At 36.9% G+C, this 19,014-nt stretch overlaps 1 protein-coding gene across 1 annotated transcript; it reads right to left on the bottom strand.

Moving 5' to 3' along the window:
* Positions 1–380: 380 nt before the first annotated feature.
* LOC104610316 (structural molecule) lies at positions 381–4,093 on the bottom strand. The gene is given in 4 exon segments (XM_010276875.3): positions 381–591; positions 3,511–3,597; positions 3,715–3,937; positions 3,939–4,093. Coding segments are annotated over 2 exon segments (207 nt in total). The 5' UTR covers positions 4,055–4,093; the 3' UTR covers positions 381–591; positions 3,511–3,597; positions 3,715–3,846.
* Positions 4,094–19,014: the final 14,921 nt, after the last annotated feature.

Consider the following 19,014-nt stretch of genomic DNA (forward strand, 5'->3'; position numbering starts at 1 on the left):
AATTACATACACATTTGTACCTACGGTTTTGAAGTTATCCGTAGCTACAGATTTGACTTTTTAGCTATGGTTGTGTGATGTCCGTAGCTACAAAATTTGCATTTATAGCCAGGGAGCAAAATTGTCCGTAGCAAAAGACATCAATCTATAGCTACGGATATTAATCGGCCATAGCTAGAAAAAAATTACCTATGGCTACAGTTGATGCTATCAGTGGCAAAAGAACAACAATCTCTAAAAAACTTTTAGCAACGGTTTTCTTTGACTGTAGCTAAAACACCTTCATCAACAGTTCTCATTGCATGTAGCGAAAAACATCCTAAATTTTTTCATTATTTATTTGAAACCTACTTTCCTGTGTTGAATGCAAGCACAACTAGTTGACAATATAAGATGGAACTTGAATTTAAAATTTCATTAAAAGGTTCTTGAATACATGAACTATATCTCAAAGTGCTTTAACATCCATGTGTTTGCTACAAATTCAATGTTCTTAAATACATGAAACTCAATCCAAAAAAAATGGCATGTAAAATTTGATCAAATGTCTCCATCCACACATGTGAAGTATCCTCCTTTACCATGTTCAACCTATAAGAAAATAATAGAAAATAAGTTAGAAATCACATTTTTGGAGATATAAAATCATATATGAAAATTTAATTAAGTATATATGGAATATAAACTCTTGCCTACTTTCCAAGCCTAATGTTAAACAAATGACAAATGTAAGGATTGAGATCAAAGACATCTTTTATGAATTTCAGATTTTCGCTAAACACAACAATGTTTATGAATTCAATGTGGGGCCCAGCTATGTTGAAGTAAATCCTTGAACTTGAAATTTTTTAGGTCATTGAACTTGAAAACTGCTATTTAATCTTGGTAGGCTGAGGCATTTGGGTCCAAATTCTATAATGATTTAATGCAAAATTAAAGAAATCTTCTTCGTTTCACATGATGTAATATTACATTCTTGGTGTGCATACAAGTTCAACATCAATGTTTTCTTCTTTTTTCTTTATCAATGACAAAGTCAATAGGATTTTTATTGATATAGAAAGATGAAAGCTCCTGCTATTTTAAGATTAACTGAAAAATATCTAGTAGCAAGAACAATTCAAGAACTATGTGAAACATAGCAAGCAACACCTTTAGCAGAATATATTTAACTAGACAAACTCTTAACTTGTTTATTGAAAGCCAGGTCATGGAGCTTCTCAACTCTCATACAGACTTCAGTCTGTTAATCCCATCTTTAGAAGGGGATTCTGAAGAGAACAATGGAACTTCACAATCATTCATACACACAAAAGAAGAGGTAAGATACTTTAGCATTGTAGAACTACAGCAAAGACATGGAGTATTTGATGAGGGAATAAATGCTAGAGCTTTTAAGAATAACATACAACAGGTGGAAGACATATTTGACCTCATAGGGTGGTTCATTAGGTTGAATAGGGAGGAAACCAAGGGAATTCCTATGGACTCAATCTTGAAAGGAGGGCCCGTTGTAGCTGATTGTTCTCAAAAAAGATAACATACTCATCATCTTTGGGTACCCCCTGAAATGGGATACAGAAAACTGAATTATGATGACTGTTGCTATTGTAATCCAGGACCAGTGGGAGAATCCAACTCATTGAGAGCATAAATGCTTCCATTTTGCAAGGTTTAAGGCTAGGCCACTCTTCCAATTACAACAATCTGGTATCTGGTTGTAGAAGTCAACTAACATGTGGTAATTTCTTAGTTCATTTCTGTAACCTTTTTTTATCAGCAAAGGTAATTTTATTAAGAAAAATGAGATGAGAAATAGTACAGAAATTGAGTAGCCTCGGATACCCCACTAAGACTTCATGGTGACACCAAGCTTTTGATCATTCATGCAGGTACTGATAATTTTGTTGATAGGTTCATAACAAAACCACACTTGCAGGTAGGAGAACCAGTGTTCTTGTTAGTCCACTTCCTGGTAGCAGGGTCAAAGTAGTTCACACCTCAGAGCCTCTCCTTCATCTTTGCCTCATCTACGCCAAACTTGGAAGCATATATCTTAGCAAAATTGGTAAGGGTGAAAGCCCATCCATGCAGACTAACAGAGAAGGCAACTGTCCCTTTCTCTGGGTAAACCTGTACGTCACCACTCACCAAGGAGAGGGTCTTCATATGTAATGTAGCCATAATCACATTAGCATTCTCAATGACTCTTTGGAAAAGTTTGATAAGCCTTAAGGAAGCACCTGTCCATCTTGTTTACAGTCAAGACAGGCCTAATCCTCTCACCAAGACGGAGGATAGTTTCAGTTTGAACACATACACCCTTAACACAATCAACCACTACCAATGCACCACCAGTAATGCGGAGAGCAGCAGTGACCTCAGCAGAGAAGTCAACATGCCCAGGAAAATCAATAAGGTTAATGAGATACTCATTCCCTTGCCTTTCTCCCTTCAAGTTCTTCAGAGAATCATCGGACCCAAATGTCTTGAACCTTCTCTATAGCCATTGCTTTGTATTGGTGGGTTTAGAACTTGTATAGGCTTCAATACAGCCCAACACTGTATAGGAGCAAAATCTCTACTTTACTTCTGCTTGTTTAATGCAGTGCATTACCTTTTTTCAAAAGAAAAATAAAATAAAATAAAGTTTAGAGTGTTCTACTTGACTGTTGAATTTTAGTCTTTGCACAATATTTCTGTACATGTAGATGAAAATATGTTGACTTTTTTGGGTCATATAAATAATCAGAAAGTAAGCATGTAAATTTTCACTTTAAGAGTTTTAGTTTGTCTGATGTGAAGCCTGACATATATGTTGACTTATCCTCTATAAGAAAAAGGGCAAAGCCAACCTTTGTTTGGTGTAAATCTATGATGTTGAAATGGTATGATACCTACTTAGAGATTTCTAGACTACTTAGAGATTGTTATCAAAGTCTCCCATTTGTCACAAAACACTAATTTGAATGGTTAGGTATTTCATTTGTCACAAAACAATAATTTGAATGGTTACATATTTCATTATTCGAAGGTATCTGTGTGCATGTGTTCTAGTGTGTGTGTGTGTGTGTGTGTGTGTGTGTGTGTGTGTGTGTGTGAGGGAGAGAGAGAGAATGTGCTGTACTACCATAATATTTTAAGAAATAGAAAACTGGATCATTGGCCACCTCTTTTATTCTCCATCCTCCTTCCATTTCCTAGTTTCATAGAAGATCCAGTAGTACCAAGATGGCAAAAAAATGGTATATGGTTTGTCCTACTCCTATACTTACAGTGTCAGCAAAAAACTAATCAGAAAGGTAAGAATTCACATTTTTGTCCTACTTTAGATATTGATATTGGTGTCTTTGTTGGGTTTTCAAAGGCTTGTGATACAAATTAAAGTCATTGGTGATTTTTCACTTTTCAGTAAAGCATTTAGAAGGTAAGAATTATGATGATTTACTTGTTCTCTATTAATTCATGCATGGACCAAATTAAGAAAGAAAGAAGGAAAGTAAGACTCACATCACGTCAAGCAAGTCCAAGGCGATTCTGTAACACCAACAGAACAAGCTTAGTTTATTTACTCTTTTGTGCAGCTTCCTAAATTTTCTACACATAGAAGCAAAATAATAGACATGAAAATTAACTCCATCAAATAGAAAGGCTCAAATAACTAACAAATTACTCTATTTAAATTACAAGATCCAAGAGGACAATTCTGCTAACCCTTTAATTCTAGAGAGGTAAGAGTGTGTTAACAAGTGTGGGGAGGTAGACAAGAAGTAGAAATCAAGTCTCACTTAACCAAGGAGTAGAAAAAGGCGAAAATCAAGTCCAACAATATGAAAGCTGCTACCATCAGCCGCTGGCAATGATCTCATGGATGGCATCACTGACTGTTTGATCTTCAAACCTAACAGCCAGCTTCATGGCAACCTACTTGGGCCCAAATTCCAAATGACAACCGGACAAGCACCTTGACATTGCCTATAAACACACCAGACAACAGGCATGTGTGTGACCTCGAATTGCTTGGTACAACTTCAGTGCCCTAACAGGGCTGCATGCCAAGAATGTCAATGACAGCACCAACAGCCTCTACCAAGCTCTCCCTTACACCAAGGCCATAATCGTCAACGCTCACAATCTGGTCCCATGATTTCCCATGCATTTCTGAAATTAGAGACCCCCACTTTCAACATATAATCTGCAGCAACAACATCAAGGCCCTCCAACTGATATTTTTTTAAGCCATGTCACTTTTTATTTTTTATCAACAACGGATCAAGGCAAGTTACAGAGAATGAGAGTATCAATATAATCATCCCCATTTCAGATAGAATGAGAACTAGCCCCTGGTGCAACTCTCCAATACCATACATCTAAGGCAATCTTCAGTTCTGGAGGGGTTAGTCCTCCACCAATTCAATTTTTATCTATTAAATCCCTGTCAAGCAAGTGAAGCACATCCCAGGCTTGCTGATCTTGACAACCAAATAAGCAAGGTGTTCAAAACTTCAAATTACTTGCCAGAGGTCTTGCTTCTAAGATATGATGTTGCAGCTACCAAGGAGCAAGGGAACCTTCCCAAGATTTTCCTATGATTACTTGTGGATTTCTTTCCAATTGGAAGGTTTTGTATCCTAAAGAGCAGCCCAACTTTAACCGATGCAATATGGAAGTTCATTCTGAATTATCATTACCTATTACTTGAAAATACCATCAAGCATATAAGCCACCACCTTTTACTTTAACAATTTTCAAATGCTTCTTAGACATTAAACAATGTATAAGCTTTGTATTTCATCTCATTTCATTACAAGGAAGTAGTTTAATTTTGAATGGGCAGTCATGCCAATCAAAATTTTACAATTTAGAATATGATTCATGATTTGAATTGTAAATGCCAAGGGCACCGTATCTAATTTTTTTTTCCTTTGAATTCTTTAATGAGAAAACTAGCTGTTATTAGGGGATTTTGTTTTAATACCTTCAAAGAGTAGAAGTCAAAACCCCAAACCCAGAAACTCAAATAAATCCCACCATTAAAGAAATACCTATCGACCATCTTTCTTTTGGAAGAAGAAAGACGGAACAACCTCACTTGACACCCCCATCCCACTGGTTTCTTCAATGTTTTCCTTTTCCTGTAATAACTTCTAATTTTAATATTTTGAAAATAAATATACCTAATTAACAATTGGTCCATGAAAGAAATTGGAAAATTGATGAACTAATTAAGTTGATGAGAAATAGGGCATTTAAAACAAACCTGCGGTAACGAAGAAGCACACCTTTGCCGTCCGAAAAGGTTCTGTATCCTAACGAAGTTGCACACCTTTACCAAGCCAGTCCTTGCGTCTAGAGAAAGATAAATGATTCTTTTTGGTGAGAGAAGTAAAGAGTGAGAGAGAGAGAGAGAGAAAGAGAGAGAGAAAGAGTGATAGAATCAGGGAATTGAAATTCTTACCGTCGATGGATTCTTCCTACAGCAACACCCAAACCAGTTGATGATTTGTGATAAAATAAGAAACGAAAGAACTGAGGGTTTTATAAGAAACAAAAGAATAGAGGGTTTTATGAGTGAAAGCAAGATTAAAGAATAGAAGATTACAGAAGATTAAAGAAAGGAGGAGTGGTTTCGAAACTAAAGAAGAGAATTTTGAAACTAAAGAAAAGTGATAAAAGAAGAAACGAGGAGGAGAAGTTAAAGAAGATTAAAGAATAACAGAGTTTCGAAAATAAAGAGAAAGAGCAAAGTGGTTTTGGGGGGTGGGAGGAAAAGAAAAAAAATACCGTGGGTACCAAAACAATGTCTTTAACCACGGGTCGACCGTTCGACCCGGTAACCGGAACCCTGACCGGTTTGGTCTTTGGGTCGGTTAACGGTTTTGACCGTTTTTATTTTTAAAATTTTTTAAATATTTTTATTTTTTTGTTAGAACGGGCCAACCGTTCAGTTTGAATGGTCGAACCGTTCAACCCAATAATCGGACACCTAACCGGTTCACTCATCGGGTTGGTTTTAAAACCATGATGTTATGTCATTCGAGCATGTGACTCATACGACCCAAAAATGGAACCGTTCTGGCCACCAGTTTTCGGGTTGATGGCTCGACCATCTGGTTCGAACGAATGGCCCGTTCTGATAACAAAAATTAAAATAAATACCGAACGGTCAGACCGTTCGACCCGGTAACTGGATCCCTGACCGGTTCAGTCTCTGAGTCGGTTTTAAAAACCATGATGTTATGTCATTCGAGCAAGTAACTCATACGACCCAAAAATGGAACCGTTATGGCCATCGGTTTTCGAGTTGATGGTTCGACCGTCTGGTTCGAACGGACGGCTCGTTTTGACAACAAAAACTAAAAAAATAAAAAAACAGCCAAAAAACCATTAAACGGGTTGACGGTTCGATCACTCGGGTCAATGGGCCATTGACCGATTCAATGGTTTTTTGCCAGGGACCGGGATTTGGGTAAAATGGAACTGGTTGTCTGGACGGTTCCCAATTAAAAAAAATAAAAAAATCGGACGACCCATTCTGACAACAAAAATTACAAGCAAAAAATTGAGTGTGTGAGGTTCATTAAGCATGTGATTCAAGTGTTATGTCATTCAAGTGTGTGACTCATACGACCTGAAAACAGAATCATTTTGGCCATCGGTTTTCAGGTCAATGGTTCGGCTATTGAGTTCGAACATATGCCCGTTCTAACAACAAAAATTAAAAAAAAATTAACAAAATGAACAAAATGAACAAAAACCATTGAACGGGTCAATGGTTTGACTGCCTAAGTCAATGGGTCATTGACCGATTCAACGATTTTAGCCAAGGACCGAGATTAGGATAAAACAGAACTGGTTGCCTAGATGGTTCCCAATTAAAAAATAAATAAAAAATGGCCAAAAACCATTTTATGGGTCAACAGGACCGTTGGAACGGTTTTGATTGTTTTCTATTTTTTTAATTTTTTTTGTCTGAACGGGTTGACCGTTCGACCCAATAACCAGTCCCCTGACCAGTTCGGTCTCCGGGTTGGTCAACGATTTTGAATGTTTTTTATTTTTTAAATATTTTTATTTTTTTGTTAGAACGAGCCGACCGTTTGACCCGGTAACTGGACCCCTGACCGATTCGGTCTCCGGGTCATTTTTAAAAACCATGATGTTATTTCATTCGAGCATGTGACTCTTACGACCCAAAAATGGAACGGTTTTGGCCATTGGTTTTCAGGTGGATGGTTCAACCATCCGGTTCGAACGGATGGCCCACTCTAACAACAAAAATTAAAAAAAAAATAAAAAACAGCCAAAAACCATTGAACGAGTCAATGGGTTGACGATTCAACCACTCGGGTCAATGGGTCGTTGACCGATTCGATGGTTTTTTGCTAGGACCGGGATTGGGGTAAAGCGGAACTGGTTACCTGGATGGTTCCCAATTGGAAAAAAAATAAAAAAAAAAATCGGGTAACCCGTTTTGAAAACAAAAATTACAGACAAAAATTTGTGTAAGGTCCATTAAGCGGTACCATACGTGTTATGCAATTCGAACGTGTGACTCATACGACCTGAAAATGGAATCGTTCAGGCCATCGAATTTTGGGTCAACGGTTCGACTGTTCGGTTTGAATAGATGGCCCATTGAACGGGTCAATGGTTTCACTACCCAGGTTAATGGGTCATTGACCGATATAACGATCTTTAGCTAGGGATCGAGATTACAATAAAACGGAACTCGTTGCTTGGATGGTTCCCAATTAAAAATTAAAAAAAATGGCCAAAACCATTTTATGGGTCAACGGGTCAATGGTTTGACCGCTCAAATCAATTGTTCAACTCGTTGCTTGTTGGTAACTTCTGCTTCCTGGTGTATTGACTCTAGGGCTTCTACTCATGCATGTAATACATTGTAGAAGTTCAGGACAAGCAGAAGACTGAGTGATGGAGAGGTGATTCTTTACTTGGGGACCTTTGCAAGTGTTGCAGCTATAGCCATAGGAACTGTAGAATTGTATTTCAAAGAAGGAACAATTACATTAAAAGATTGTCTTTATATACCCAAATTGAGAAGAAATTTGATTTTTGTTTCAAAATTGTGTGCGGATGGTTATTCTGTTCTTTTTAGTAATGTGATTACTATCAAAAGAAATAACAAATTCCTCGCATATGGAGAACTTGAGAATGGTCTCTATGTTCTTCATCCTTCTTTGGAAACAAATATAACTGAAACTACATTGAATAATAACCCCAAGAAAAGAACCCGTGATACAATTAATAACACGTGCTTGTGGCATTACCGACTTGTCCACATTAACATAGATCGTATTACAATGTTAGTAAAGGATGGTCCTACGGATTTTCTAACCGTAGAAGATCTTCCAACCTGTGAACCTTGCCTTCAGGGTAAGATGACGAAACGACCATTTAACGGTAAGCCTGAAAGATCGACAGGCACACTTGACTTTATACATACTGATGTATGTGGTCCCATGAATGTTAGGACACGTAACCAGCACATTTATTTCACAACCTTTACCGATGATTACTCACGGTATGATCACGTGTACCTAATGAAACATAAGTCTGAATCTTTTGAAAAGTTCAAAAAATTCAGACATGAAGTCGAGAAACAGTTAGGGAGAAAAATTAAGACCCTTCGATCAGATCGAGGTGGCGAGTATCTCTCTGACGAATTCAGGGACTACTTAAAGGACAATGGGATAGTATCACAACTAGCTCCTCCTGCTACACCACAGTTAAACGGTGTGTCAGAAATGAGGAACCGGACTTTATTGGATATGGTCTGATCACTTCTCTAGTAGATCCGCCCCCTGGGGTAAAAGCAATTGGTTGCGAATGGATCTATAAAAGGAAGAAGGGCCCCGATGGTAAGGTTGAGACCTATAAAACTCGTCTTGTGGCGAAAGGGTACACTCAGAAGGAAGGAATCGATTATAAGGAAACATTTTCGCCTGTGGCTATGCTTAAATCCATTAGGATCTTGCTAGCTGTAGCAACATACCATGATTATGAGATTTGGCAAATGGATGTCAAAACTGCGTTCCTGAATGGAGATCTTACTGAAGACATTTATATGCAGCAACCACAAGGTTTCATAGCTGCAGGTTAGGAACACATGGTATATAAACTAAACCGATCCATATAAGGACTTAAGCAAGCTTCTAGGAGTTGGAACATCCGGTTTGACTCTATCGTCAAATAGTTTAACTTTGAGCAAAATCCGGGTGAGCCCTGTGTTTATAGGAAAACCTATGGGGATAAGGTTACGTTCTTAGTTCTGTATGTAGATGACATTCTACTCATTGGTAATGATATAGGAATGTTGACTACGGTGAAAGTGTGGCTTTCACAGCAATTCTCCATGAAAGATCTTAGAGAAGCCTCCTACATACTGTGTTTTCGACTCTATAAAGATAGACTGAAGAGATAATAGGATTATCCCAGTCTACTTACATTAACAAAATAGTCAAGAGATACAGCATGGAGAACTCCAAGAAATGAAGCATTCCTTTCAGGCATGGAGTCACTCTCTCTAGGGGTATGTCTCCCAAGACTCCCGAAGAGATTGAGGGCATGAAAGAGGTTCCCTATGCCTCAGCTGTAGGGAGCATCATGTATGTCATGTTGTGCACTCGTCCTGGCATTTCTCAGGCAGTGAGTGTGGTAAGCAGATATCATTCTAACCCAGGGCATGAGCATTGGACCGTTGTGAAAAACATACTAAAATACCTTCGAATGCCAAAAGAGTTTTGTCTGGTATTCGATGGTAGTTCACTACAGATCCAAGGGTATACTGATGCTGATTTCCAGTCATATCCAGATGATAGAAAGTCTACATCTGGTTATATCTTCACGATAGGATCGTGTGCTGTTTGCTGGAAAAGCAGCAAACAGGGGTCCACGACGGATTCCACAACCTAAGTCGAATACATTGTCGCAAGTGAAGCTGCCAAAGAAGCCGTATGGATGAAGAAGTTCATTCAGGAATTGGGAGTAGTTCCATCCAACACATCACTCATTCCATTGTTGTATGACAACACTGGAGCCATTGCTCGGGCTAAGGAGCTACGAGCCCACTCGAAGTCGAAGCACATCGAGAGGAAGTACCATGTACTGTGGGAGATAGTTGGAAGAGGGGACGTCCTGATTTAGAAGGTAGTGTCAGCGGAAAATGTAGCAGACCCATTGAATAAGCCACAGACACAGGAAGTGTTTGAGAAACACGTGGAAAGCATGAGACTCCGGCTTATACCCGATTGGACCTAAGTGCAAGTGGGAGTTGTTAGACAGTGTATGCCCTTAGCTCCAACTAGAATGGTGTACATTATGACATTTATTGTAAATGAAACAAATACATATTTGATTCATGTTATTATGGTGTGTTTCTATGTAATACCCTTAAACTGGGCACATATAAGACTCGTGTTAGTTTAGAATCTTCACGGCCGTTGGATAGATCTGGGGAGTTTTATCCTGCCAAGACTGACACTGATGTGCCACCAAGTTGGTTGGAGTGGCTTGTCTCAGCTACCAGGTTGAGACCTAAGGTACATGTAGTGTGGGTTTTCTTGAAATCACGAACCAGACCAAAATTCTAGTATTGCCTTGGACCTTGGAGATAGATGGGCAAAACATAAATGTTACACCTGACTCCTAGACTCGATTATGGTATTGCACTGGGTGTCGGATTGGGTTGTCTTTGATATGCCAATCAGTGATATCCTTAGAGGGGGTCAAAACCTGGGTATGGTGGAACAGTCCAAGAATTCATCTGAGTGGGTGATCATAGTGACAGGATCAGCCCCTTTGTCGGACAAAGTGAATGATCAGGGATGCACTCTCTCTGATGGAAACCAAAATTGTCGGCAGTCAATTTCAACCATTGAAATTTGTTTTGCAAAAGGTTTTAATTCCCGGGATCCATGTGAATAAAGAGTGCAGCACTGTACCTTGTAGCCGAGGGAGAGGTGCTCTCTTGTCGGGCAGTGTTTAATCATTATAGAGCTAAGAGATTAAGTGTAAAACCATTGAGGGTAATACCTAATGGGCTAATCTTGCATCTGCCCACAGTCCTTGGGTTTTTATAAGGTGGCTTGACCCAATGACCATTTAGTGTAAATGTTGGGCCCATTAAGAGCCCATGGTGATGGACTCAAGGGTTCACTGTCTCCTACAGTGAATCTGGCCAGGCCTTGTAACAGAGGATGGGCTGAACCCATGTGGTTGATGTATAGATCAATGTTTGAGTCCCACACCATACAAGGATAACCAACTGAGTAGCAGATTGAGAGGATAAGTGAGCACAAACTTAATGGGCCTAAAGCTCAATTCAAACTGACTTAATAAGATTAATTAAAAGAGGGTGGTTCTGGGATTTGGATCAGCAGATAGGATAAGAAACTATCCCTATCCACTCAAAGAGTCCAGGTCCAAATAAAGATTTGGATCATGAAACTCCTAATTAGATTAGGAAAGTTGATCTTTATCTGCAGATAAGATAAGGGATTATCCTTATCTCTTAAAAAAGAGTTCAGATCCAAATATAAGATTTGGATTAGGAAACTCCTAATGGGATTAGGAGAACCTCTCTTTAAGGCTATAAATAGAAGAGCAGGGTGAACCTCCAAATCATCTAATAGTCTGCTGAATTACAGAGAGAGACAACACAGTTTGACTGCACTATCGTTTGTTGTTATTCTTTCCTGCTCTTTCCGCCCTACCCAGTTCAATCTCCACCGGTGGGAGTGACCAAGAACGATTCTTGATATTGCCCTTTGCTAGAAAAGGCAATCTGAAGTCGTGCTCACCATCCTTCCATCATATTCTTGTTGAAGAATTCGGTTATTGCTGAAGAACCGTCCTACTGATTCTACTTCACCTCACACCGTGTCATCTTCGGTCGAAGTAGTATTTGGTCTTCTCCTTGGGTGTGAACACCTTTTTTGGGGGTTTACTATTACTCCGTATTAGGTATATCCCTCTACTCCCTTTTTGGTTTCAGATCTAGTCTGGTTTGGTTTCAAGATTGAACATTGAAAATGCAGTTTTCTAAAATAGGGAATGCGATTTCCACATGGGAGAGAGAAAAATTTTTGAAATTTCGCCCAACCTTCCTGCAGGGTTCGGCCATCCATATGATGGATCTCTCATCCCTTCAATAGCCTCTATCAATGGATGAATTCCTCTTCCTTCATCCTTTATTAAAATGTCATCAGGTACAAGTACCCAATTTTCATCATCATCTTCATTTAAGGAAATACCTTTTATATTTACATCACCAATGTCAATGACCCATTTTACAAAACAGCAATATTCATGCATGTTTGAATCGAGATTCCTAAGAAGTCCCATTTTAGTTTATAGTATTAAAACTTGGCAATAAGACCATAGTTCAAATCTTTGTTTTATTGCAGAAATAATGTTTGGACGGTGCCCATTTGGAATAACTGGTAAAATTTGACGGAAATCTCCTCTAAGAACTACCATTTTACCTCCAAATGGTTTATTGTCAAGATTTGCATCTATACTTCTCATTAAATCTCACAAAGTTCGATCTAATACCTCCAAAGCATATCGATGTGCCATTGGTGCTTCATCCTAAATTATCAAATTAGTTCTTTGAAGCAATTCAGCTAGTTGGGACTTTTGGCTAATCGCACATGTTGATGTTTCATTTAGGTCAATTAGAAGCTTAAACCTTGAATATGTTGTTCAGTCACCTGGTAATAATAAGACTGCAATTCCAGATATTGCAACTGCAAGAATAATTTTTTGATCTGCTCTAAGCCTTGATATTATTGTGTTCCAAAGAAATGTCTTGCCTGTTCTTCCACTACCATATACAAAGTATAATCCCCCTGAATCAGAGTTGCATGTTTGCATAATTTTCTCATATATAAACATCTGCTCAGCATTTAATTGAGGATACAAAATGTGAAATTGAGAAGTCATAGCATAAGGGTCACAATTCAACTCCTCCCAAAGTAACCGATTTGTAAATGCACCATACGATGTTGTAGGTGAAATTGGCATTCCAGGATCATCTTTAAGAGACTTGCCATTTTTATTCAAAATAAGCTCTATTTCAGATAAAGGCCAACCTTGAAACTCTGTATTAGGGATATGAGCACTTGGATCATGTAATTCTCTCACAACTATTGGGTGCAAGTCATCAGATAAATGCTTCTAATGTTTAACCCATAATTGATTAGGGCTTGAAACTTCATTAAACATTAATATTGAAGAAAATAATTGGCGCAATTGACATGTTGATGCCCAAGTAGAAGCTTCTTCCAATACATAATCTCATTCGTTATCATCATCAAGAAATCCAAGAGCCATACATGCTGCTTTATTTGTATCATATAGGACCCCATCAATAGTATGTAATTCTGCAAAACTCCTACAACCACAGACAACATGAAGCAACATGCGAAGGTAATAATGTTCTCTAGATGTTGGATGAGCATAATATAAGCTCCCAATCGATTTTCCCCTCTTTCGCATAATCCATATTTCCCTATTATCACTCAAAACCCATTGTGTAGGAAATTCAACATATGTTAAACTCATTGCTTCAAGGTATATAGCATTTGCTTCAAACCATGCATTCAACATTGTTCTCTACTCTACAGCACTTGACACAATATTAGGAATAATATCTCTATCATCAAACACAACAACTTGTTGATTTTCTAAATGATATTGTAACCTTTCAATTGGTGGATTTATTTGTTGTAAAGGTAATTCAAAAATTCTCGAGCATGCTTCAGAAGATGAGATATACCTACAATCTAAATATTGTTGTATCTCATTAACAACTTCAAATTGAACATTATCTTGCTGGTTATAAATGACTATAGAAGCCTTATCGAAACCCTTGTGAATGTATTTATAAAAAGTATTTCACAATATAAAAGTGAGCAACAATCTCAACATTGATGTGTGCATTATATTTTCTCGATAACTCTTTATTATATGGAACAACCCAACGATTATCAACTTCGTATCTGCCAACTTTAACATTTTTACCATCATTCCTTCTTCTATAAATAGGATACCCATCTTCATTGACTTGTGTTTCATAACAAAAATCTCTTGAATAATGCTTAAAACACTAGAAGTTAATTGTACATGGTGAATTTGGATTAACTCAACCACATGGCCTATGTATCATGAACTTAACAACAATCTCATATAATAGAGGGTCTTCAACTTCATTAGGAATCTCGGCACACACAATTTTATCTACATTAGAGCTCGTCATAGGTTTTGACTTTGGAGCAAGTGTAATGAAAATATGGGCATGAGGCAATTCCCTTTTCTAAAATTCTATGACATGAATATATATTACAAGAAAAAAATTAGGAGTGGAGTTAAAATTATTGAAAAGAGGGGAAAGGAGAAAAAAATTGAGTCTGAATAAGTTGGCATGTTATTGGACTAACCTTCTATAACTACCCGGAATAGTTGCTTCTTTTTTATATCATGCAACAATTGCTTCAACTTGATTCGAAATACACGTACCACAATATCTAGTCCATCATTTGGCTTTAACCATGGAATATCGGCAATTGCTGTAGTGATCTCAAGCCAATTCAGATTTGTAGTGAAATTTCTAAATAAATCCGAAGGCCCAAGTGCTCAATAAATTGCCATTGCATCTTGGTGATGTTGAATCATGTAACGGGGCCCACAAATAAAGGTTGAAGGTAGGATAAAACATTGTCCTACCCTAGAAGCATTCATATCTCCTGCATCAACTGCATCTTATAATCCTTGAAATAGCTCACTACATAATTGTTTTTTATTTTGCCGAAAGTAGTGAAGTCGATCTTGTTCAATTGCAACATATGAATCAACAAAATATTGTTGGAAGGCTCTACTACCTCGTAAAAGGGTCTTCCCTTCTAATTGACGAGATTGTATTCTATAAGAATAAAACTCTCGAATTGATATTTTTGTTCGACACCAAAACGATGAACTTTTCTCAACTTCCATATCAAACCCCATTCATTTTCACCGAAAGGAAATAACAGAGAGTATTGTAGTGCCATAGAACTTGGATGAGTCTCATCAATCCTTTTCAAGCGGTGATCAATTGTTGAAACTATAACATCTCAATGGTTTGTATGTTCATGACCATCACCAACAATTAGAGTTACGACTTCATCGGATGTTGGTTTGGCATATTGCCTTCTATTCGACCCTCTTTTTTCTAAGATCCAAATTCTCAATTCAAGTTGTGGTTCTGATTCATAAATATCATGAGCAGCTCGAAATATCTTAACATATGGATTAAGTTCATTCAACATCACTTGCAATTGTTGCAATATTGTAGGATTTATGCCACTGCCAAGATGATCTCTAGAGATAATAATCATTCTATTTTCAACCTCATGTTGAGTATCATATATGTATAATTGTGCATATCTTGGCTTTTGTCCATCTTGAGGCAATAGTGATCCAATCCGATGATAGTTAGCACCACTAATTTTAAATCCATATGGTGTTCTTTCATCCATTATACTATAATCCATATTCCCACCCATTGGAGTAAAGAAAACATTGAATTATAGATATGGATTTGATCAGAAAATCATGACGGTGGTGTATCATAGTTACCCTCAAACAGTTCTTGCAACCAAATAGGTGTTTCTGGAAGCAATAGCAACTTTAGTTTGCCATTTTGACAACACATATAAAACTTTGGATGTGAAATATATGTGGTCAATGAATGCTCCTAAATCCACATCTTAGCATAACATTTAGGACAAATTGTTGTAGGGCCACCAAAGTCCCATCTTTCAGTGAAGGTAACTCTTGATCTTTGAAAATGACGAAGAACACTACCTAAAAAGTAGATTTCCTATAAATTCATATAACTATGAATAACAATTGAAAAAGTAAATGATTGCATAAGCAATCATATGGAAAAAGAGTAATGACAAAAAATTCAGAGGCTTACTGTCCATGGGATCCAGAGTTTGTATAGTAGGTGATGGAGTATTATTTAAGCTAGGTTGTCTAATGGTGTTATTAGAACTTTTTATCTTGGAGCTCTAATCTTCGACTTGCCAAATTAGCATACTAAAGAAGAGGATTGAGCCTTGTGAAATCGGTGACAATTTTCATCAAATCTGGTGATGTTCTATCCAAAGTAAAATAAATAGGGTATAAGATAGTAAATAGAAGCCTATCCAAAGATGTGGATTTTACCATTGCATGGTGTTTGCGTGGTGCTAGTTACTACACCATTATCATGGGCAAGTTCACTAATATAGGAATTAAACCTAGTTTGATGCAAACGTGACCTTCTTTCTCGTAAGATGGCAGCCCTAAGGCGCTGACTCTGGCTTATAGAATCTGGTAATACCATCACAACAATTAATAAGAAGAAATTTACTATACAAGATATCGTTGTTAAATGAAAAAATTGGTAGATAAGTATCTTACCATGTGGGATTTCAAATGATACTACACCATTATCATGGGCATGTTCACTAATATAGGAATTAAACCTAGTTTGATGCAAACGTGGCCTTCTTTCTCGTAAGATGGCAGCCCTAAGGCGCTGACTCTGCCTTATAGAATCTGGTAATACCATCACAACAATTAATAAGAAGAAATTTACTATACAAGATATCGTTGTTAAATGAAAAAATTGGTAGATAAGTATCTTACCATGTGGGATTTCAAATGATGGTTGTGTATCAGCAACATACAACCGTCTATGTTGTAATATGCAATATTTAGCTTCTCTTGCAAGGTGTTGCAAATGTTGAATCCTTAGTTGTCCTATTCATAATCTCTATACTTAGAATAAGTCCAAGAAACAAGCTATTTATAGGTGATAGGCATGGAGGGATAACAATGAAAGAATAAAATTCTTTTTGACACCCATACTTAATAAATTATTATAAGGTCTATCACTCTAAATGATTATGGGAAGTGCAGAGGCACTTGTTGACTTTTTAAGTTGACAACTTTGCATTTCTTGAGGTGTTGATGGAGGAGTAGAAGACGAAAAAGGGAATCCATATTCCTCCATATAAGACTTCGGAATAGAATTATCAAGGATAAGACTATCCACAAAAATAGTCTATATATTAGGAGAGTCTATCAATCATTAGAGGCTATTAGTACAAAGAATAACATATATAAATAAGAAATAAGATTTCTGGTTATTCTATAAACTTAGAATTTTGTAAAGACTCAAGATAGAATTACTTAATGGAGCTACTGTGCTTGAGTATTGCTTATAGAGATTGAATGGTTGATTTTTTTATTCTATAAGTAAGAGTAGCAAAAAATGATTAGTGAGCATTAAAGTATAAAGTAAGCAATGGATACAAATAGAAAACAAGAAGACATTGATAAATTAATTGGGTAATGCCATAACTAATACACCTTGCAAATACAAAATAAAAAATACTTGAAAAATTATGGGTTTAGTTGTATTTTCTTGATTTCTTCATTGCAATGTGGGCTAATCCATCCCTCAACCCTAAAGGTAGTAGGATTTAATTAGGCCAAGTCTCTACCACAAGAAGTTAGAGTTCCTATCGACCAACTAAGCCAAATCCACAAAGTTCTTGATTTCGAAGAAAGTTGGTTGCATCAAAGCTTAGACTCTAAGGATGGGTCTTACGGTTACTGATTAATTGGGTGAGTTTAATGGTTAAATTTTTGGCTTATCAGGAGGATGATGACCCTCTCCCATCTTTGTTCTATTCTATCCTTCACGTGTCAGACCCTGATCCTCTGCATGCCACTACAGTACTATTCACCTTCAAGAAGAAGGCAAGGAGTGGCTTTCTCTCATCTTTCAAGAAGACGGCCAGCCAAATGGACTATCTATCATTGAAGAGACACCTGGATTAAATTTTGATGGCTTCTACCTTAGCAAGAGTACTCAAGAGTTCTTTATTTCTAGACAAATAAATAAGTCTCTATTTCCAGTATTATGTTTCCAATGTCCTGTATTTTTTTTTTATTTGTAGAATTATTGTTTTTGATGTCCTGCACAATTTACTAAATTATAGTGTAATTGATGGTAATATCAACATCCTCCCAATTAAACTTGGAAAGAAATAAGATTTTTGGTTATGTTATAAACCTAGAATTTTGTAAAGAATCAATATAAAAAGTACATAATGGAACTGCTATGCTTGAGTGTTGCTTACAAAGATTGAATGCTTGATTCTTTTATTCTATCAGTAAGAGAAGCAAAAATAAAAAAAAAAGATTAATGTTCATTAAAATAAGCAATGGATAGAACATTTCAAACCTTAAAAAAATAGGCGTTCAATCCATACATAACATCCCACATCAAAGAAACATTTCAGACATAACATCCTACCTCAAAAAAACATTTCAGACTTTCAAAAATCTATTCATACAAAAAGCATTTATGACATAAGAAGCACTCCTTCATGCAACACCACACACACCAACCAACAAAAGGTGTCAATCTGGAAAAAAAAAATAACTGTCATGATATATTATGTGTTCAATCCATACATAACATCCCACCTCAAAGAAACATTTCAGACATAACATCCTACCTCAAAAAAACATTTCAGACTTTCAAAAATCTATTCATACAAAAAGCATTTATGACATAAGAAGCACTCCTTCATGCAACACCACACACACCAACCAACAAAAGGTGTCAATCTGGAAAAAAAAATAACTGTCATGATATATTAGGTGTTCAATCCATACATAACATCCCACCTCAAAAAAACATTTCAGACATAACATCCTACCTCAAAAAAACATTTCAGACTTTCAAAAATCTATTCATACAAAAAGCATTTATGACATAAGAAGCACTCCTTCATGCAACACCACACACACCAACCAACAAAAGGTGTCAATCTGGAAAAAAAAAATAACTGTCATGATATATTAGGGTTGGTAACATAAAAAAAGATCCAATAGTGACACCTCAAAAAACAAAATATCTAGATCTCAGTTCCAATACAGATCTTA

Source organism: Nelumbo nucifera, chromosome 1 (genome assembly GCF_055504915.1).
Source record: "Nelumbo nucifera cultivar China Antique chromosome 1, China Antique-T2T, whole genome shotgun sequence".
In the NCBI taxonomy this organism is placed as follows: Eukaryota; Viridiplantae; Streptophyta; class Magnoliopsida; order Proteales; family Nelumbonaceae; genus Nelumbo; species Nelumbo nucifera.